Below are 23,465 nucleotides of genomic sequence, written 5' to 3'. Positions count from 1 at the left end.
GCCTAGTGTCTCCACCGCTCATTGAACAATCCCACTAACCTGGGGAATCAGCCTGGTGAACATTTTATTTGTGACCCCCAACCCCATGGCAAATATAACCTTCCTTGGGATGTAAACTGCTAAAAATGTACGCAGTATTTCTGGTGCAATCTCGCCAGTCCGTACAATTTCGTCAAGACATCTTTATTCCTGCACTCAAATCCTGATGCTGGAAAGGCAAGAAGGCATGTGCCTTCACAATGCTTTCTGTACCTGATATGTTGGCTTTCAGTGACTTGCAAATAAAAACACCCAGATCACTTACGCAAGTGCACATTAAACACAAGCCAAATCTGTGGATGTATATTAATCCATGAAAGGCAATAGCCTCACGTTGTTAGGTTAAAGCACATTTCCTAACAGAGATAATTGCTCCACAGTCTCTATGTTAATGGAAACATATATGGTGGCAATCTGTTAAAGGATTTAAATGGCAGAGTGAACTTGATGGGCCGAATGGCCTTTCTTCCACTCCTCTGTCTTATAACAAATTCCAGAGTATTTCCTTTTGTGGGATAACAGATCGATAATTCCCTGTTTCCTCCTTAAATAGTGGAGTTTCATTTTCAGTCACCTAATCTGAATCTGTTTCAGCTACTGTGGAATTTTGGAAAATAATTTCCGATGCATCCACTGTCTCAAAAGGCCTTTCAGTTAACTGGGATGTAGTTAATCAGGGACAGGGGATTTAACAACTCAGTTCCATTAATTTCTCCAGTACTTTTTACTGCTACCAATTTCTTTCAGTTCCCCATTCTTATTAATCCCTTGGTTCTTTCATATTTCTAAAAGTTACCTTGTTCTTTCCTCTGAAAGGTCAGACACAAATCTTTGTACAGTTTTTATGCCTTTTTCTTATTCTCTATGATGAATTCTCCTGTCTGTGCCTGTAGTGGGCCTATATTTGGTTCGCTCATCTTTCCTCTTTTTAAACGTAGATCTAGAAGATTTCATACTTTGTTTATATGTTTCTCACTAGGTAATTTTCATTTATTGTTTTTCTTTTCTTTATTACATGCTTGTTGCACCCTTTTTGAATTCTAAAACGCTTCCAGACGTCAGGCTTCTTTTATTTTTTGTTAAATTTTTAAGCCCCTTCTTTAGATCTAATACAATCTTAAACTTCTGTTGTTGACCATGGTTGGATCACTATTCCTCTTGGTTTTTTGTACCCAAAAGGAATGTGTATTTTTTCTAAACTAACTGTTCTTTAAATACTAGCCGTTGTATGTCGACTGCAATGTAGTAATAATTTAAAGTAGACACTCAGTCTGTTGTAGCTAACTTGCCCTCATACTTCCACAGATTGTTTTGTTTAGATTTTGACCCGAGTTTCATATTGATTTACAGCACTTTCAAATTCAATCTAAAATTCCTTAGTATTACAGTTACTCCTTCCTAAAGGTTCTTTTGCGACAAGGTTAATTTCCCCTCTCTTAATAGAACATAGAAAAGTACAGCACAGTACAGGCCCTTCGGCCCACCATGCTGTGCTGTGGAATAATCCTAATCCAAAAATAAAATAACCTAACCTACATTCCTCTCAATTCACTGCTGTCCATGTGCGTGCCCAGCAGTCGCTTAAATGTCACTAATGTCTCTGCTTCCACGACTACCACTGGCAAAGTATTCCATGCGCCCACAACTCTCTGGGTGAAGAACCTCCCTCTGATGTCTCCTCCTATACCTTCCTCCTAACACCTTAAAACTATGACCCCTCATGGCAGTCAATCCTGCCCTGGGGAAAAGTCTCTAGCTATCGACTCTATCCATGCCCCTCATTTGCTGAATGCTAGATATAAAATCTTAGATTATTCTACATTGTCTAATTAGTTCCTCAACATACTGTTTTAGAAAACCATCTTATTTGGGTACATTTTGAGAATTTGTCTTCCACAGCGTTAATATGACTTAGGTGTGTTCATCCTCAACATAGATTGAAGTGCCTCATGATTATTCTGTTACTCTTTTACGTTCATCTTCAATTTTGTGATTTATCCTGTGCTCTGCATCATCGCTACTATTTTGTGGCCTGTAAGAAAGTCATACCAGAGTCTCTGGATCCTTGCTGTTTCTTATCTCCTTTTAAACTGATTCCTCAGCTCTTTTTTTTTAACAGCACCACCTCACATTCCCAAATTTGGTCATCTTGCTGTCCCCATTTGGCATTTATTTTGTGCCCATAAATCTCTCTTTCTGCTGTCAGTTCATAGACCTTATGTATGCAAATAGATTGCCTTTAATTTTGCTTTCTTAGTATTTTTTTATAATTTGACACTGATGGTGACCTATGTTTCTGCTGCCTTCCAGTTACTTAAAATGCTTATTCTTAGCACTGTCAACTTAGATTCCTTCCTAAATGAATTACCTGTCAAGTTTCCTACCTTTGCCAAGCTTTTAGATAAGAAATTGGCTGGTTAGAGGTAGTAATTAATGATGGAGGCTGTGTGGGGGGCTGGTCACTCATTGAGCCCTGCAAACATCAATGTTCACATGTTTCTCTTCAGTTTGATCAGTGATCTCAATGTTGCAGGCATTTCTTTTCACAGAGTATTTTTGTAGGCCTTTGGGTCAAATTGCAGGCTTGCTTTCATAAAGGAGCTTCCAGTATGCCCTACAAGGTACAAAAGGTAGCTTCGTCACATTATTGGTGCTCTTTCACTTCCTGAATCTTGATCATTTGTGTATGTTGTCAGTGGTGATAGCAGTAAGTTTGGGGAGGGTTATGTCAGGACTGGGTAAGATTGAATAAGCCAACTTCTTTTTTGCTCCCTTGTTCTTTTCAAAGACAATTGCTGGAACGGGCAATTAGTACCAACTTTGTCAGTGATGCTCACATAAGGAGGATTGAAAAAATCCTGATTAATACTCGTAAGTGCAAATGGTTAGGTTTATTGAAAGAAATACATTTTTAATACCTAATTGACTGAGGTTTTTTTTTCTGATCCTTCAGTTGGACTATAAAGGAATTGCTTCAGGTTTTTGGGTTAAGCTTAGAAGTGTAATTGCCATGGTTGTAGCTGTTGTATGGAGACAATTATTTTCGGTACAATCAGATCTTCCCTTGAATCTCTTGGAGCAGGTATATTGAAAATGAGAAAGAAAATGTTTGAAAAGTTCCAAGAGCTAAACAGCTAAGAAGGAGTTTTGAGCAATTTAAATGAAGCAGTGAATTTTAAATAACTTGTATCTGAACTTTTTAGTTTTTTTTAAGCTCGTCATTCAGCACAGTCACTGAGTTGTTGCAGCATTTCCTGCAGAAGGCTTCCGTTCACCCCGCTGTAATTTTAAAGTTACCACTTAATCAGAGATGAAAACATCTGTGTAAATTTTACTCAGGCAATCAAAATATAGCAGATTTTTAAAGAGCAGTTCAGAACACTTTTGGCCAAGGACATAGCAGCTTGTATGACCGTTACACATTTGGAACATAAACTGGTATGGAAATGTTTGTACTTGTTTACTGGAAGGATGGGATACAATTGAGGTAGTTCAGGTTATGTCTGTCTGGGTAAATCTGAACTTCTGTCAGGACAAAGAAAGTTGTAAGCCTGCTTTGCTGAGTACTTGAGCTGATGACCCATTAAGAGAAGATGTTAGTCGCAACATATTAAGAATGCTTAATGAAACCTACAAATCTTTTTCTCATACAACAGCTTTATTACATAAGTCATTTAAATGTCACAATGGACAATACTTGTTCCTTCTGTTATATATTTTACAATAGAATTAGGAAGAATCCTGAGATGATTTTAAACACAGAAAGGTGCCATGATAGTTATTGTTGGAGAGAAGGCATGTTTGTGATTGACCTTATAAATATCAGCTGTGTGGGAAAGGATTAGCAATATAAGTAAACTTTGTTAGTCCTTTTTTTTCAAATAATGCTAAGGTACGGTACTACAGATTAAAGTTAGATGTAAAAAGGAAAGGTTGGAGTACTTTTTGCAGAAAATAGGCATACGGAAATATAATTTAACTGCATATCCTGGAAAAGATCTGTTGTAAACTATAGGTTTCAGACTTCCTTGTTGTTTAGGAGACTTTCCAGAGGTGTGGGACCCCCCCCCACAAAAAAAAATTCACTGCTAGTAATGGAACTTGCAGTTCATGAGTTGACCCAACAGGGAACACTAGGTCTTAGAATTTCATGCAAAAAATAAAATTGGTATTTTTACAAAATGCCTTGAATTTGAAACTTGTAAATATATAACACGGTACATATTTCCTCTAGATTTGTATTTCCTTCATGTTGCTTAGTGTACTTAGCCAAGAATAGTTTCACTTCTGCCGACTTCTGGAGGTAAGTTTGCTCGCTGAGCTGGAAGGTTCGTTTTCAGACGTTTTGTCACCATTCTAGGTAACATCATCAGTGAGCCTCTGGTGAAACGCTGGTGTTATGTCCGGTTTTCTATTTATCTGTTTAGGTTTCCTTGGGTTGGTGATGTCAATTCCTGTTCTTTTTTCTCAGAGGGTGGTAGATGGGCTCCAAATCAATGTGTTTGGTGATGGAGTTCCGGTTGGAATGCCATGCCTCTCGGAATTCTCGTGCGTGTCTCTGTTTGGCTTGTCCTAGGATGGATGTGTCGCAATCAAAGTGGTGTCCTTCAAGATCTGTATGTAAGGATACTAGTGATAGTGAGTCATGTCTTTTTGTGGCTAGTTGATGTTCGTGTATCTTGGTGGCGAGCTTTCTGTCAGTTTGTCCAATGTAGTGTTTGTCACAGTTCTTGCAAGGTATTTTGTAGATGACGTTCGTTTTGCTTGTTGTCTGTATAGGGTCTTTTAAGTTCAGAACCTCAACCTGAGCTACAAATCTTCTCAAAACTCTGCAGACTTCTCCTGCTGCAGCGAATGTTACTTCATCCTAGGGTTTAGCTCCATGGTTGCTGTTTTACTCTGGGTCTGATGTCAAGAATGATGCTTTATCCATGGGTCTTGTTTTGTGTGTTGCCTTACCTTGAGGTCTAATTTCTCAGTTGCTGTCTCTCCCTTGGATCTTGTTCCATGGGTTCTGGAAGGTTTCAGATTCCTTGAACAAGTGTCATTGTTGCATGATCCTAGGTGGTAAGTTTGCAAAGGCAGATTGCCATGGATGGTGTTGCAGTCTCTGTCACATTCAGTCTCATGCACTGTTAATGATTAACATCTATATGTGCTCTCCAACTTCACCCCTTAACAGGCACCAATCCACACTCAACTCCATCTAAAACTGACTAATATTTTACTCAGAAGGAGTTAAATCTGAGACCTTCTGGTCCAGCTGGTTTCATACTGTATTGGATAAATGCCTTCAAATATTGATTGCTATTGGGCCCTAAAGAATAGCTTTTAAGGATTGTTTTAACTTTTTATATATACTCATTTGGAGTTGCCTCACTACCAATTAAGGGATGTCTTCAGTAAAGGTGTGTTGTTATACCTTCAGAGAGCGTCCTGTTTACTGTTGCGTTTTATGTCAAGAAAAGCATGGCAAAAGAAAATCCATCTGAACTGCTGTCAGAAAGACTGTTTAGCTGACAAGGAGATAACACAGTGGGTGCTTTAATCCTTCATTATGGTTTATCCTTAAGAAGACAAATCCTGTGAATGACAGTAAACATCTGATAGGTACAGATTTGGGCATCCCGCTGTTCTGCCCTCATGGAAAGCAGTAAAATTATTTATCAGGATGAAATGATGCATGTATTGTTTGCCCCAGAAGCAAAGCTCAATGTGATTATACAGGCAGGTTTTTGAATTCACAGGGGGATGTAGATAAACTCTAGTCATGCAATCACTCTGCAATGGAATTTTCTGGCATTGAGATAATAATTTGCACAGTCAAATTACCTTCTTTGCAAACACTTGAGGAATTATGAGACCATAATCCTCCATTAATGTCAATCCACAGGCAGCACGGAAGCGCAAGATTGCCATTCTTAAAGCCCTCGGGAAAACCACTGAAGCCATCAGAGAACTGAATGAATATCTGGAACAGTGAGTGTTTTACAAGGGGATTGAGCTATGCCCTGTGATAAACCATTTTTAATTAAAAGGGAATTTGCATTCTAATTCAGATCACACCCCCCTCCCTTGCCCTCATACATTTGTTCAGAAAGTACCTGTTCTGTTACTTTCAGGTTTGTTGGAGACCAAGAGGCTTGGCACGAACTAGCAGAGCTTTACATCAACGAACATGAGTAAGTATGTTATCTGTTTGAAATGTGGTGTTTCTTTCACAGGTTACTGCGCTTCATTTTATCATTAGAGTAGACAGCATGACCTATTGAGGTTCCAAGAGGATCACAATGGTTCACAAAATGCCAAGGTCTCCTGGGGCAAGATTGAACATTGCTGGTGTTTGTTTCGTGGAATCAGACTTTAATAGGATTTAACTGTAAGCCCTCCCCACTTGTGGGAGAAGAAAGCACTTCCATATCCTCGCCGGTGGCTATGTTGCTAGGAGAATAGGCTGTGGCGCGAGGGTGATGGAAAAATCATTTGGTTTCTGTCACATCCGTGCCATATTATTGTTAAGGGATGAGAATTAGGAGTTCAGACTCTGTAGTCTGTTGTCAGGGTGAAAAAGCAGTGGGCCCAGGAATCCCAGTCATAGCACAAAAACTGTTTATTGGATATTTATGGTTTTGTTAGCAGGATTTGTTGTGGCAGTGGAAAAAGGAAATCCCAATGTGAGCGGATTAGTTTCAAGCTTAATAAGTCTTTTAATATCACAGCATTTTCCACCCCTTTCTAAAAAGCCCTTGTCATGTCTGTCACAATTTTTTTTCTGCTCAGACTCCTAGATTCTGTCACCTCATTCCTTCCTGTCCCACAATATAGCCAAGAAACAAGCTGTGCCAAATTCAAATATCCCTTAGATGGTAGTGAGTTACTAAGTCGAATAGGCGGCTTCAGCCTCTGTTTGGGGCAAAAAAAGAAAGGAAAAGGTTATTTCTGAATTGTAGCAGAGGGAAAAGTTGCCTACAGTTGTTTTGTCATTTTCCTTTACAATAATTTTTAAACGGTAGTATTTAATACTCCGTATGATCAAAAATGCTATATCTTTAAAAACAATTTTTTTGTCAGTCATAAATGTGTTCTTTTGGCAAGTTTCTCAGCAAAATAGTTCCACAAAGGTGAAGGAAATTGGAGGCCAGTATTCCCTTGCCTATGGTGCATCTGCCAAACTCTAACCATGCTCTCATTGAATGTTTACCAATGATTTGTGCTGAACACGCCATATCTTCAGGGACATCCAATGTAGTGCACTGGATGCTGACCAATGCTTTCAACCTGACTAAATAATTGGAAGTGAATTTTAATACTTAACAAAGTTGGAACTTTCTGCACATTTAAATCTATGACAAACTAAATGGGATTTTAAATGTCATGTCCCATGTGGTTTTAAGATAGCACTGGGATTTTTGCAGAATCTCTTTGCGACTTGGATGGTGTGGAGCTGAAGAGCAGGCACGCAGTCCAGCTTTTGCTCTATGGCACGGTCTCCCACATGACTGCTCCTGGATTTTCTTTTCACTGGCACCACAGATTCGTTAATGACGCAGCCATGTTACTGGCATTTTTCCAGACTGGTGTGCAGTCTGACATTGCCGGGAATAAATATTTTTGCCCAAAGGCAAAACAGAATTTGATATCACACCTCTTTCGGTCAGCTGCTGCATGATTGATGTCACATAGCACCTAAAAGAAATTTGTTGTATGGTTGTTAAAGCCTTCTCACCAAAATAAACTGAAGTATGGGAGCAACATTCTTGGACTTCTTTAGCTTCAGTTTAAGTATGTACAAAATCTTATGTTTGTGCAGCTGATGGCAATTTCGATTCCCATAATTTGAAACCAAATCTGAATTTTAGTGTAAATTAACTTTGAAGACCATAACACAATCCAAACATTGCTAGATTTCTGTGAGATTGTGCCAACAATCCTTACATTTTGATCAACCATCAAGAGCAAGAGGTGTAAATGTAGCCAAACCACCTCATTATGAAACCTGAAAGGAGTAGCTATAGTAGTTCTTTAGGTTTGAGCCCCTCCACTGATGAAAGTGCCACTGTAGGGCATGAGAACGTCTGGCTGTGAGGAATGCCTGATAACTGTTTAATTTTAGGGTGAAACAAGTGAAGAATATGTGACCATTTGTTAACCATGTTTGGATAATTAAATAAAGTAACCTTATCAACATTCCTGGATATGAAAAATGATACTGGAACCTTTAATTTAGTACTTGGCATTTGAATCCATTATTTCTGGTGGAAACATTTCAAGCGGTAGTTTTATTTGGAAAAACTGTTTGTCTCTGCGATGATTCCCTGTTTGCAATTAGTGCTAGTGTTAACCTTATTTTGGCCTCACAGGCAGAACTTTCACAAGGGATTACTTGTAGGTCAGTGCTCTATTGGATTTGGTCTCCTTGGAGAGACTGTAATATGTAGGGTTTTGGAAGAGAAATTAATGCAGCAATTTGTCAAGCTGTAATTTGCATAAGAGCTCATAGCATTGAGTTTCCACTGGAAAGAAAACTCCTCTACTTCCCCCTCCACCCACTGCACCAAAGGTCAAGGTGGAGTAGAAATGATGCAATTTAATTGATGGACATTGCAAATCTGAAAATAAGGATGCCAGTTGCTCCGTGATGTTGAAAGTATTTTAGATTTATTTATAGATAATAAAATGTGAGGCTGGATGAACACAGCAGGCCAAGCAGCATCTCAGGAGCACAAAAGCTGACGTTTCGGGCCTAGACCCTTCTTCAGAGAGGGGGATGGGGAGAGGGAACTGGAATAAATAGGGAGAGAGGGGGAGGCGGACCGAAGATGGAGAGTAAAGAAGATAGGTGGAGAGAGTATAGGTGGGGAGGTAGGGAGGGGATAGGTCAGTCCAGGGAAGACGGACAGGTCAAGGAGGTGGGATGAGGTTAGTAGGTAGATGGGGGTGCGGCTTGGGGTGGGTGGAAGGGATGGGTGAGAGGAAGAACAGGTTAGGGAGGCAGAGACAGGTTGGACTGGTTTTGGGATGCAGTGGGTGGAGGGGAAGAGCTGGGCTGATTGTGTGGTGCAGTGGGGGGAGGGGACGAACTGGGCTGGTTGAGGGATGCAGTAGGGGAAGGGGAGATTTTGAAACTGGTGAAGTCCACATTGATACCATTAGGCTGCAGGGTTCCCAGGCGGAATATGAGTTGCTGTTCCTGCAACCTTCGGGTGACATCATTGTGGCAGTGCAGGAGGCCCATGATGGACATGTCATCTAGAGAATGGGAGGGGGAGTGGAAATGGTTTGCGACTGGGAGGTGCAGTTGTTTGTTGCGAACTGAGCGGAGGTGTTCTGCAAAGCGGTCTCCAAGCCTCCGCTTGGTTTCCCCAATGTAGAGGAAGCCGCACCGGGTACAGTGGATGCAGTATACCACATTGGCAGATGTGCAGGTGTAACCATTTCCACTCCCCCTCCCATTCTCTCGATGACATGTCCATCATGGGCTTCATGCACTGCCACAATGATGCCACCCGAAGGTTGCAGGAACAGCAACTCATATTCCGCCTGGGAACCCTGCAGCCTAATGGTATCAATGTGGACTTCACCAGTTTCAATATCTCCCCTTCCCCTACTGCATTCCTAAACCAGCCCAGTTCGCCCCCTCCCCCCACTGCACCACACGACCAGCCCAGCTCTTCCTCCCCCACCCACTGCATCCCAAAACCAGTCCAACCTGTCTCTGCCTCCCTAACCGGTTCTTCCTCTCACCCATCCCTTCCTCCCACGCCAAGCCGCACCCCCATCTACCTACTAACCTCATCCCACCTCCTTGACCTGTCCGTCTTCCCTGGACTGACCTATCCCCTCCCTACCTCCCCACCTATACTCTCTCCACCTATCTTCTTTACTCTCCATCTTCGGTCCGCCTCCCCCTCTCTCCCTATTTATTCCAGTTCCCTCTCCCCATCCCCCTCTCTGAAGAAGGGTCCAGGCCCGAAACGTCAGCTTTTGTGCTCCTGAGATGCTGCTTGGCCTGCTGTGTTCATCCAGCCTCACATTTTATTATCTCAATCCTGAAGGAACTGTGTTTAGTTCTGCTTATATCCAAGTACCTCAAATCCCAAATTCAGTGACCTTAATATAGGGTTATTCACCAGCTTTTGACTGAATGACATAATTCCAAGCAGTAGATTACTTAATGACCTTTAATAAAGCCATTCAGTCTGCTCTTGTTTTAAAGGAGCAGGATATGTATTGTTTCTTACACATACTTAAACAGGAAAAAAAATGACCAGACATCCCAAAGTTTGAAATCGTGAACACAGTTTTCATATTACAGGAGACTATAATTAAAATCATCTTTGGTAAAATTTGGTTCTTTAAACGATTCATTTGAGGGCTTGGTTGGAGACTGAATAATTAAAGCTTCATCAACCTCAGATGATTCGAGGCACATCTGTACAGAAAGGCACCTCCACAGCAATGGGTTCTATAATTTCCTCTGCTAATTAGCACTTTAACCAAGAGAATCTGAGACTGAAACCTTCAGTAATAGCTGAGCATTGAACTTTCTAATCTGATTCCTCCTGATTGGATTCAAGTAGTAAGAGTAAGTAATTAATTAGCCTGGGAGGTAATGGGAATTAGTTAAGTTCTCTTGAAGACAAGTCACTGCTTGCATTGTGTCCACATTCATTTACTCTTCTGTAGGAGGGGGAGACTGCAGGATGAAAAATAATGAAAAATGTCCACAACATGTCCTGGGCTCCAGAGATAAATGTACCCATCTGTGCTTGGCTTATCAAAATGTGCAAAGCTATGTTCAGACAGTTTTGAAAGTACATTTAAGCCGTAGACAGTGTAGATTCAACAGAATAATGCCAGAGGAATAGGCCATTCAACCCATCAAACCATTGAAATCCTTGTTTAGCTGAATCATATCTCCATTTATCTGCCTTGGCTCCATTTCCTTTTTTATTGCCTCGCAGAAGTCTCTTGATCTCCAATGTAAAATTGTTAATTAAGCCAGAACATACTCTTTTTTTGTAGGAAAGACTTCTGCACTTCTACCACCATTTGTATTGCCTAATTTCTTTCCAGTAAATACTAGCTCTGATTTTACGATTATGTCCCCATGTCTTTTCACCTCTATTGGGGGAAAGGTTTCTTTTTATCTGTCCTGTCCTGCAGTACAGAAATGTTCATTGCTGCTTCACTGATTGGGTTATAATCCTGGAATTCACTCTTAACAGCATTGTGAGTGCACCTACACTCCATGTACTGCAGCAATTTGAGAAAGAGTGATGGGCCTCAAGTAATAGCCTTTGAGTGATGCTGACATCCCATGAAAGAACATTTTAAAAAAAGCCCCGTTCCCCTTGTTCTTTATTGAGGCTGGTGTCTCCTCTCCGATCCTGCAGTTTGTTGCTTTTTGACCTTTACTTCAAGCACCATGGGAACTTAAATTTCTTTTCCCCCATTTATTCTGTTGACCATTTGAAAAATTACCAGGCCAATAATGAATATTTTAATAAGCTCAGTATTAATTACAATATAAAGGAGGAGGTGCATAATTTGCAAACAGGTCACTGACTTCATTGAGTACAAAGCTGAATTTAATTAGAAGTAACTAAACATTACAGAGCAAGAGAAAACATTACAGAGCAGCAGAAGAAATCATAAAGGATAATTATATTGAATGCAAAAGTTAAATGAGGATTGCAAGCCAATATTCCAAAAGTTTTCCTAACATGTCTGGAGATCAGACAAGTAATTAAGGGCTTGCCTTTAAACTTAAGTTGTGAAATTATATTTAATTTTCTGTCCATGCTAAACCATGAGTTGATCATTAAAATGTTTTTTTCCTTCATCTGTTGTGGTGTGCTTTGTGTGTTATTTCCCACTGCTGCAGCTCAATGTTTTGCAGTGTGCACGCTTTATTTCAGTTGCTCTATGCAGTAGACTGACAGGACATGTTGGAGGTGATTTAGTTGGCCAGTGGGGTGATGAAAAGATTAGCCAAATAATTGGCTTTCAGCATTCAATGACTGACTATCTCCAATGTTGAGCAGTTCATATTGTCGACTATAATGCTGTAATCGGCACTGTCCGTGTTGAAATCTGAGGCAGGCAACAAGTGATGAGTTTTAAAAGATTGGTGCTTTTATCATTGCTTTGATCAGGTGAAATGAACTTGCACAATGTAAAACAATCTTGTGGCTGTCATAAGTCGCAGGCACAACAAAGGACAGAAACAGGCATGACTGTCCAGGTCCTCAAAGTTGCTCTGTCATTCAACTAAAGCATGGCTGATTGCTAGCTGAGCTTCAGTAACGCACTTTTACTCCATTTTCTTGCATGCCCCTAACTGATGAAAATCTATTAACTTCTCAGTTTTTAATGTTTACTTTTTTTTTGAAAGAATCGACAGGGTTTAAAGTTGTTTTAGACCAAAGTTGCACAGCAAATTGTCAGCTTCAGGCTTATCTCCCTTTCACTGTTAAATAGTGAGTGCGATGCAGTTTGAAAGAAACATCAAGTTAGTGGTCAATGAGTGTCGTAAACAGTTGAAACATGCTGTGCCGTTGATGAATGTAGCACAGAACTTCTTTTAAGGCTACAGCATAACTAATTTTTCCAACATACCAGAACATGAAGGCTAACACTAGATTTAATTAGAGTAATGTATTATACCAGGCAATATAGTATTGCAGCACAAAGTAGCCATTCAGTCTTTTAAGTCTGCTCAGAACACATTGCTATTCATGATCTCAGGACATGGAAATCTTCATTATTTTAAAAGCCTTTTGAAATATCTAAACATGTAATACAATTGGTACAGTGAATTTCAAAACCAGAATTTTTTTTTGTCGAAATATCCAGAACACAGAAATAGCTAGCACAAACAGGTTGGAATGAGAACTAGGTTTTCAAAATGAAATGAACTCTTGTCTTTGTCTCCTTTACACAGTTACGGAAAAGCAGCATTTTGCTTAGAGGAACTTATGATGACTAACCCTCATAATCATCTGTACTCTCAACACTATGCAGAGGTAGGAGGGGAGGAGGAGCATGGAATGTCATGGAATAAATCTGATCACTTTGTGTTTGATGTTCTGTTTCACAACCTTGACAGGTATGAGAGGGATGTGTGTTAGTTGTGACTAAAATTGCACTCTTACTCTGAGTCGGAAATTTGAGAGCTCAAGTCCCACACAGACTACTTGGGCACCACCTAGCCTGCTACTTCAATGTAGTACTGAGGGAGCACTGTCTTTCAAATGAGACGTTACTCTCAGAGTCTGTCTGTGCTCTGAAGTGTCAAGGATCCGATGGCAACAAGACAGAGAATGCTGAGAAACTTAACAGGTCTGGCAGCACCTGTGAAGAGAGAAACAGTTAATATTTCAAGTCCAGAATGATCTTCAGAACTGAAAGATGTTGGAAATTATACTTTTAACAGAGACAGAGGAGGGTCAAAAGGAACAGATGGCATTGCCTAGTGCAAAAGACAAAGGGGTTGATAATAATGGTGAAGGAGGAAAAGAGATGTGAAATCGGTATAAATTAATATTTGGAAGGAAGAGAATGGGTCCTCTTGACCACTAGGTGAGGGAGTTCTCCACATTGTTTTGACCAATATTTGTCCCTCAAACAACATCTCAAAACATAGATTATATAGTCAAAGTCACATTGATGTTTACTGGAGCTTGCAGTGTATAAATTAGCTCTTTTCTATCCTGAACTACAAAATTATAGTAATTATCAACCTGTGAACCTGATGTCAGTGGTAGGGAAGCTGCTGGAGAAGATACTGAGGGCTAGGATCTATTCCCATTTGGAAGAAAATGGGCTTATCAGTAATAGACAACATGGTTTTGTGTAGGGAAGGTCATGTCTTACCAACTTATTAGAATTCTTTGAGGATGAGACAAAATTGATTGATGAGGGAAAGCCAGTAGATGTCACATACATACTTCAGTAAAGCATTTGAGAAGGCTCCCTATGGCAGGCTGATGGAGAAGGTGAAGTCACATGGGGGCCAGGGTGTGCTAGCTAGATGGATAAAAAACTGGCTAGGCAACAGGAGACAGACAGTAGTGGTGGAAGGGGGTTTCTCAAATTGGAGACCTGTGACCAGTGGTGTTCCACAGGGATCTGTGCTGGGACCACTGTTCTTTGTGATATACATAACTGATTTGGAGGAAGGTATAGGTGGTCTGATTAGCAAGTTTGCAGATGACATGAAGATTGGTGGAGTAGCAGGTAGTGAAGGGGGCTGTCAGAGATGACAGCAGAATATAGATAGATTGGAGAGTTGGGCAGATAAATGGCAGATGGAGTTCAATCCGGGCAAATGCGAGGTGATGTGCTTTGGAAGATCTACTTCAAGAGCAAACTGTACAGTAAATGGAAAAGTTCGGGGAAAATTTGATGTACAGATAGATCTGGGTGTTCAGGTCCATTGTTCCCTGAAGCTGGCAATGCAGGTAGATGGAGTGGTCAAGAAGGCATACGGCATGCTTTCCTTCATCGGACAGGGTATTGAGTACAAGAGTTGGCAGGTCATGTTACAGTTGTATAAGACTTTGGTTCGGCCACATTTAGAGTACTGCGTACAGTTCTGGTCGCCACATTACCAAAAGGATGTGGATGCTTTGGAGAGGGTGCAGAGGAGGTTCACCAGGATGTTTCCTGGTATGGAGGGTACTAGCTATGAAGAAAGGTTGAGTAGATTAGGATTATTTTCATTAGAAAGATGGACATTGAGGGGGGACCTGATTGAGGTCGACAAAATCATGAGGGGTATAGACAAGGTGGATAGCAAGAAGCTTTTTCCCAGAGTGGGGGACTCAATTACTTATGGTCATGAGTTCAAAGTGAGAGGAGGAAAGTTTATGGGTGATATGCATGGGAAGTTCTTTACGCAGAGGGTGGTGGGTGCCTGGAACATGTTGCCAGCCGGAGGTGGTAGATGCAGACACGATGGTGTCTTTTTAAGATGTGTCTGGACAGGTAGGTACATGGATGGGCAGGGAGCAAAGGGAGACAGACCCTTAGAAAATAGACGACAGGTTTAGACAGAGGATCTCTATCGGTGCAGACTTGGAGGGCCGAAGGGCCTGTTCCTGTGCTGTAATTTTCTCTTTTTTTGGTCTTTGTATAACGTGCAAGACATAGGAAGAAACACTAAGTAAGAAAAAGATGGAAAACTTATTCAACTCCTGGCACTTATACCCATACTTTTGATTAGAGAATTATTACTAATTCCAATAATGGTGAATTAAAGACAAATTTCTTCAGACAATAGTGTGATTACAATATGAAACTTGTTACCATGTGGACTAGTTAAGAGGAACTTAGCTAAACATACACAAGAGATTGTGACAGAAGGTTATATGCATAAAGTGAGATGAGTAAGATGGAAAGAAGTGTAAAACAAGAACTCTGTGCATGAAATCAGTCTTGTAAACCTCTGTGTCATACAGGTGAAATATACCCAAGGTGGACTGGAAAACCTAGAAATCTCCAGGAAGTATTTTTCCCAGTCCCTGAAACTAAACAACAGGAACATGCGTGCTTTGTTTGGGCTTTATATGGTAAGCTGGATCACATTGAGAGAATCTCTGCCAGTAATGTCATGTCGTAACTCACACGAGAAGTTAGATCACTATTTATTGATGACCATAGTAACTATGACTCAAGGATAATAGTGGTGCTCTTTGCGCAGGCTATCTGATTAGTTCCCCTCCCCAATTCTTTCTCCAAAGCTACGCAATGTTTTTCTTTTCGTTTTCATACTGATGTTTGGGAGTTATTGTTGAATTGCTTCCATCACCCTTTCAGGCAGTTAATCCCAAACCGTAATGATTTTTGTGTACTGAAAAAAAAATCTCATTTTGACTCAAATCTGTGTCCTGTAGTTAGCAAATCCCTGCTGATGATAACAGTTGCTAAGAACTTGTAATTTTGAACATGTTAAATTCTCTTAGATCAGCTCAGATAATGAGAAGATTAAGGGTTTTAGAGTAGATTTGTAGCTCGGGTTGTGTATTGAGGTTTGTTGGCTTGCCGAGCTGGTTTCGCGTGTTGCAGATGTTTCGTTACCATGCTAGGTAACATTCTCAATGCAGCCTCCGATGAAGCGTCAGTGTGTTTTCCCGCCTGGTCTTTAAACTCTGGAGTCCGTTGAGCTGGATTGCCTCACTTCCAGTTTTCCTTCGTAGTGGAATGTATATGGGGTCAAGTTCAATGTGTTTATTAATAGCATGCTTCGTGGAGTTCCAGGCATCCAGGAATCCTCATGCTTGTCTCTCCTTAGCTTGTCCCAGGATTTTGATGATGTCCCTGTCGAAATGGTGGTTCTCCTTGTCCATGTGGATTGAGATGAGTGAGTACTGGTTTGTAGCCAGTTGGTATTCATAGACCCTCGTTGTTAGTTTTGTTCCTGTTTGTCCGATGTGGAATTTCTCACAGTCTCTGCAGGGGATCTTGTAGATGACATTGGTCCTGTTCATGGTGTGGAATGGGTCTTTAGTGCGGGGTGCACTTGTTGAAGGGTTGTTGTGGGTTTATGTGCCACTCTGGTGCCCAGTGGTTGTAGAAGTCTTGTGGTGAATTCCGTTGTATTCCTGATGTAGGGTCGAGTGATGAGTGTGTCAGGGCATGTAGAATCTTCCTGATGTTGTTCGTGTAGGCATCTTTTGACCCAGTTCTTTGGATATCCATTATCCCTGAAAACCTGGAAGAGGTACTCTGGGAGACGTCAAAGGTAGGTTCTTTACTCAGAAAGTGATAGGGGTGTGGAATGCATTGCCAGAGAGGGTCGTTGTATCGGCCTCATTAGGGGCATTTAAGCAGCTATTAGATAGGAATATGGATGATAGTATAAGGTAGCAGTGGAGTTTCAAGAGACCTTAGGTTTCACGTAAAAGTTCGGCATAACATTGTGGGCCTAAGGGCCTGTACTGTGCCATACTGTTCTATGTTCCATGTATTCTTATTTCCATCGGCGTAATTCTGTGTTGCTGCAGTGTGTTGTTAAACTTTTAAACAGTGTTCTCATGCAACTCCGTTTGTGTGTGTTGGGATGGTTACTGTTGAAGTTCAATACCTGGTCTCTGTGTGTGGCTTTACGGTGTACTTCCATTTGCAGTTCCCCATTCGTCTTGTGCTCTACCATGACGTACAGGAATGGAGTTGTTTGTTCTTCTCTTCGTCTCTGGTGAATTTTATCCCAGTGAGGGTGTTGTTTATAAGTTTGTGTGTTTACTCTAACTTGGTCCGTTTAACAATGACAGAGGTGTCGTCTGCGTAGCATATCCATAGTTTTGGTTGGATTTGTGAAAGGGCAGTCCTTTCTAGTCCTTGCATCACTGCCTTTGCTAAGAGTCCCGAGATAGGCGATCCCATGGGTGTCCCGTTCATTTGGTCATACGTTTAGCCGTTGAAAGTGAAGTGGGTGCTGAGGATAGGTCTAATAGTTTGAGCATGTTGTTCTCGGAGATGGTTTCACTGGGGTCTTGTTCTTGTTCCAGTCGTGTTGTCATTGTTCCCCTTGCTAGTGGTATGTCTATTGCTGTAAATAGGGCAGTAATGTCAAACGATATCATGGTCTCTTCGTCATCTATCCTTATGTCTTTGATGGAGTTGAGGAATTCTTGGGCTGAGTGGATAGAGTGGGTTGACTTGTTGACTAGGTGCCTGAGTCTCCTTTGTAGTTCTTTGGCTAATCTGTGTGATGGAGTGCCTGGTAGGGAGACGATGGGTCGAAGGGGTACTTCCGGCAGGGTGTGTTGGTTCCTTCGGGTTTCGTTCTTAAGAAGTCTGCTTTGTTAATGTGTCCTGTTTGTTTAAGTCTTTTTAGCGTGTAGATTATTTTGTTGCCTAGTTGCGGTGTTGGGTCAGTTTCTACTGGCTGGTGTGAGCACTCCTGGTGCTCCACAAAGCATGCTATTAATAAACACATTGAACTCAAACCCATCTACATTCCACTACAAAGGAAAGCCTGAAGTGAGGCAATCCAGCTGAACGGATTCCAGAGTTTAAAAACCAGGTGGGAGAACACACTGACGCTTCATCAGAGGCTGCACAGAGGATGTTACCAAGCATGGTAACAAAATGTCTGCGACACAAGAAACCAGCTCGGTGATCCAACCAACCTCAACACACAACCTGAGCTCCAGAACCTGAGACACCTACGGGTGCAACATGCTCAAAACTGGCAAGGAAATGGGAAAACTGCACCAAATGACAGTGCAACCCGCGAACAACTCTACTTCCTACATGGATGTCTCAGGAACCAGGTATTACCACGCAGTGTGAAGTACAAACCACCCATCGACAACCCACAAGCCCAGAAAACAGCAAAACAAAACGGCCTCAAGATGCTAAGGGTAATGATAAACAATGCACACAACCTAACCCACAAATATGCACCAAAAAATGGTCAAGAGGAACTTCTTCACCAAAAGGGTTGTGAATCTGGAATTCCCTGCCTGGTGAAGCAGTTCAAGCTACCTCGCAGAATGTTTTTAAGGCAAGGCTAGATGAATTTTTGAACAGACTAGGAAGTAAGGGTTATGGTGAGCGCACGGGTAAGTGGAGCTGAGTCTCCAAAAGATCAGCCATGATCTTATTGAATGGCAGGCAGGTTCGAGGGGCCAGATGGCCTATTCCTGCTCCTAGTTCTTATGTTCTTATTCCTGGAAGCTACCAATCAAGACAGGACAACGGACATGAAACGAGCCATCAACATCAGCTGACAGACCTAAAGAGCCAGGAAAAGACAGACCCTTCAGGACAAGCTAACCACACTTACCCACAAAAATGACAACAACACAACAGACACGTAGATAAGAAACCTCTCCAACAGGAAACTGACAGACACAGAAAAAGCCGTGCTCACCTGAGTACTGAACTACAACTACAGGGCTGCCAACAAAACGGAATTCTTAGCAACACTGGAAGCCATGCTAAAGACCAACAATATCAACAAAGAAACACAACAAACGATAAGACAAACAGTAATCCCAACACTAACCAGAAAGAGCAAACTCAACACCCTCAACATACGGGAAAGACAGACCCTGGACAGATCAAAGAAAGGCAAGAACATCACTATACTCCCCATGGACAAAGAACGCATGACAGTGATACTGAATAAAACGGACTACATCTCCAAGGCACAAGCACTGCTCATCGACAAGAACACGTCTTGGCCAGCGCAAACTGACCCGACACCGCAGTTAGGCAACAAAATCCTCTACATGCTAAAAAGACTTAAACAACCAGGACACATCAACAAAGCAGACTTCTTAAGAACGAAACCCGAAGGAACCAACACACCCTGCTTCTACAGCCTCCCGGAAGTACCCCTTCGACCCATCGCCTCCCTACCAGATTAGCCAAGGAACTGCAAAGGAGACTCGGGCACCCTGTCAACAAGTCACCCCACTCTGTCCACTCAGCCCAAGAATTCCTCAACTCCATCAAATACATAAGGATAGACGATGAGCAGACCATGCTATCGTTTGACATTACTGCCCTATTTACATCAATAGACATACCACGAGCAAGAGAAACAATGATAACACTCCTGGAACAAAATCAAGATCCCAGTGAAACCATCTCCGAGGACAACATGCTCAAACCATTGGACCTATGCCTCAACACCCACTTCACTTTCAATGGCCAAACATATGAGTAAATCAGTGGGACACCCATGGGCTCACCTATCTCTGGATTCTGAGCAGAGGCAGTGATGCAAGGAGTAGAAAGGACTGCCCTTCCGCAAATCCAACCAAAAGAATGCATGCGCCACGTGGACGAAAACTTTGTCATCAGTAAACGGACCAAATTGGAGGAAACACACAAACTTATAAACAACACCCTCATCGGAATAAAATTCACTAGAGCGGAAGAAAAGAACAAACAGCTCCCATTCCTGAACATCGTGGTAGAGTGCAAGACAAATGGGGAACTGCAAATGAAAATACACAGAAAAGTCACGCACCCAGACCAGGTGTTGAACTTCAACAGTAACCATCCCAACACAACACAAATGAAGCTACTTGCGAACATTGTTTAAAAGGGCAGCAACACACTGCAGCAACACAGAACTACGCCAAGAGGCAGAAGACTATCTCTTCCAGGTCTTCACAGATAATGGATATCCAAACAACTGGGTCAGGAGATGCTTACATGAACAACATCAGGAAGATACTACACGCCCCGACACACTCATCACACTACCCTTCATTAGGAACACATCGCAACTCACCACAAGACTTCTACGACCACTGGGCGTCAGAGTGGCACACGAGCCCACATCAACCTTACGGCAACTGCTCACCTGAACTAAAGGCCCACTCTTCGCCACGGACAGGATCGATGTCATCTACAAGATCCCCTGCCGAGACTGCGAGAACGCTACAAACAGGAAGGAAAATAACAACAAAAACACATGAACACCAACTGGCTACAAAAAAGACATGGCCAAAATGCACTCATCTCAATCCACATGGACAAGGAGAACAACCATTTTGGGACAACACCCAAATCCTGGAACAAGCACGAGAGTTCCTAAAAGCCTGGCATTCCACAAACCTTGCTATTAATAAGCACATTGAACTCGACCCCATAAACATTCCACTACAAAAGAAAACCAGAAGTGAGGCAATCCGGCTGAGCGGACTCCAGAGTTTAAAAACCAGGCAGGAAAACACGCTGACACTGCATTGTGGATGTTACCCAGCATGGTAATGAAACATCTGCAACGCAAGAAACCAGCTTGGCGAGCAAACCAACCTCCAATGCCTGAGCTGATGGGCCACTTTAATTTATTTCTCAAGACTAATGCACGTTTTCTTTTCATTGAACTGATGCTGTTCTATATAGTAGATTATTTATGCTGTAATTTTGTTTTATTTCTATTTACCAATGAAAACTTTAGATACTCAGAGACAAAATCCATGCAATTTCTTGTCTTGTTCTAAGGTGTAGCCTAATATAGTGAGAATGGAAAATATAATTTTGTATAGTTAATACCCCATCAGAAGTTGAATTTTTTTCTTTGCATTTTACTTTGCAGTCTGCAAGTCATATTGCATCTAACCCTAAAGCTAATGCTAAAATGAAAAAGGACAACATGAAGTATGCAGCTTGGGCAGCTACACAGATCAACAAAGCTTATCAAGTAAGTAAGAAAATAGCTTTAGCATTGCACACAAATTGTATAAGGTTTGTTCCCAGTTTTATTTTCAGTGAACTTAGTTGAGATGATGGTCAAACAGCGAAAGAATGACTTTGAACATGGTGGGCTGTGTGCAAGTGAGGTGTTGAAAGGACATTGTCCTGCATAATGTGCGAGTGCATGGTTTGGTTTCAGGATGTAGCATGATATGTGAGAAATTGTTCCGAGGGCTCCTCCAGTATGGTGTCCAGAAATGACAAGTTAGGCCACTTCTACCTTCCTTAACAAGCAATGAATGTCTGGCTGACCAGAAAGTGCATGGTCAATGTCTTTTCAATGAAGCATTGAAGTATCAGTGGTTTGCAGTATTTCAGTGGGGCCTTAGTTGCTTACATGAAACAAAGAACTGCGAATGCTGAAGATCTGAAACACAAACAGAAATTGCTGGAGAAACACAGCTGGTATGAAAGCATCTGTGGAGAAAAATCAGAGTTAATGTTTTGAGACTAGTGACCCTTCAGAACCTGTTCTGAAGAATGGTTTTTTTCAGTTGTTTACAGGTGAGTGTTGAGATCTGTTCACCATAACATTTTAGAAAACCTGTATTCCTGCTAAATTCTCCAGCTTTGTTGGAATGGCTAGGCATTCTGCATCACACTGCTATCTGTGGATGCTGGAAGTGTCAACCTATTAGCAAACCTTCTCAAAATATGTATTGTCACTGTTTTTCATGCAAATGAGATAAGAACCCATACTTTAGAGGTTAATCCACATCTGAGTGCAGATTATGACGTTTCATGAACTCACTAATAGACAGCCTAGATTTTTGTGTCTGTGACATCTGTTTTTGTGATTTAGTTTTGTTCATATGTATTTCTGAATTTTATCCTCAGACCTCAAATTGCACTTTTGAACCTGTGAGCATTTGTTTAAGCCTGTGTTATTGGCAAGCTTGATCGACTAATCAGCATTTAATTTCTAAACACTCAATTCCACTTTTAAAATTAACTGCCACTATTTTCTGCAAATAATACCAAAGAGCAGTTGTTCAAATAGAACTGCAGTTGTCATGGCCACATTTACTAGATAGTTGGACTCTATTTCACAACTTGCATGGTTGTACTTGACTTTACAACCTCTCAGGAGTTAGCAGGTCCAGTATGATAACCACTAGATTGCTGTTCACAAAAATGCTTGAAAGAAGAGTTACTGAAAGGAGAAGATTCAATTCATGCTAACATGATGACATTATGCTCTCATTAAACTCTTGTGGGTTTAATTTTGAGACTTGGGTTGTACTTTCAGTTGTAAAGAATGTATTGCAATTTTGATTTCATTTTGACAGTTCTTTTAGAAATTAGATATGGCTTGAGATAGTAGGAACTGCCGATGCTGGAGAACCTGAGACAACAAAGTAGAGCTAGATGAACACAGCAGGCCAAGCAGCATCAGAGGAGCAGGAGAGCTGATGTTTCAGGTCGAGACCCTTCTTCAGAAATAAAGAAGGGTCAGACCTGATACGACAGCTTTCCTGCTCCTCTGATGCTGCTTGACCTGCTGTGTTCATCCAGCTCGACACCATGTTGCCTTAGATATGGTCCGTATCACTTTGCTTGGTCTATTAGAATTATAAGACCATAAGACATAGGAGTGGAAGTAAGGCCATTCCGGGGATAATCCGTGTAAATCTCGGCTGGACACGCTTCAGGGCTAGTATGTCCTTCCTGAGGTGTGGGGCCCAAAATTGGACACAGTATTCTAAATGGGGCCTAACTTGTGCCTTATAAAGCCTCAGAAGCACATCGCTGCTTTTATATTCCAACCCTCTTGAGATAAACGACAACATTACATTCGCTTTCTTATGGCTGTTAATGAGGTTACCACAAAATAACACTGAAATATAAACAGAGGACACTGGAAATATGCAGTAGGTCAAGCAGCTCTGTATACAGAGAAACAAAGTTAATATTCAGGTCAATGACCTTTCACCTCCACAGATGCTTGCCACACCTGAGTGTTTCCAGCATTTTCTGTTTTCATTTCAGATTTCCAGTGTCTACAGCATTTGGGTTTTGTATGAAATTCTTTTGGTCTTTGTCTTTTGTGCTTTGTCCAGATATCCTTAAGTATAGCAATACTGCCTTACATCTTATTCTTATACTTAGTTTTCTGAGAACAAAAATGTGGAAATTATGCACACTGGCTTCATGTAAGGCACTGCACATTTGTGTGACACTGTGTGTGTCTTTTGGTAGAA

The 23,465-nt window shown here is 41.3% G+C and overlaps 1 protein-coding gene across 4 annotated transcripts in view; it reads left to right on the top strand.

The window, feature by feature from the left end:
- The window catches only part of emc2 (ER membrane protein complex subunit 2), a 125,242-nt gene that overhangs the window by 69,959 nt on the left and 31,818 nt on the right, over positions 1-23,465 (top strand). For all 4 annotated transcript variants that reach the window (XR_007247398.2, XM_048529442.1, XM_048529443.2 and 1 more), the window contains exons 6-10: positions 5,933-6,018; positions 6,162-6,221; positions 12,986-13,067; positions 15,504-15,614; positions 21,107-21,211. Coding sequence is in view for 3 of the 4 variants with exons in the window: in XM_048529442.1 (XP_048385399.1) it covers positions 5,933-6,018; positions 6,162-6,221; positions 12,986-13,067; positions 15,504-15,614; positions 21,107-21,211 (444 nt within the window). In the remaining variant the exon portion in view is untranslated. The remainder of the gene's footprint in view (positions 1-5,932; positions 6,019-6,161; positions 6,222-12,985; positions 13,068-15,503; positions 15,615-21,106; positions 21,212-23,465) is intronic.

Source organism: Stegostoma tigrinum, chromosome 5 (genome assembly GCF_030684315.1).
Source record: "Stegostoma tigrinum isolate sSteTig4 chromosome 5, sSteTig4.hap1, whole genome shotgun sequence".
In the NCBI taxonomy this organism is placed as follows: domain Eukaryota; kingdom Metazoa; phylum Chordata; class Chondrichthyes; order Orectolobiformes; family Stegostomatidae; genus Stegostoma; species Stegostoma tigrinum.
Note: the sequence above shows the minus strand (reverse complement) of the source record. Positions and strands in the feature narration are given on the sequence as shown.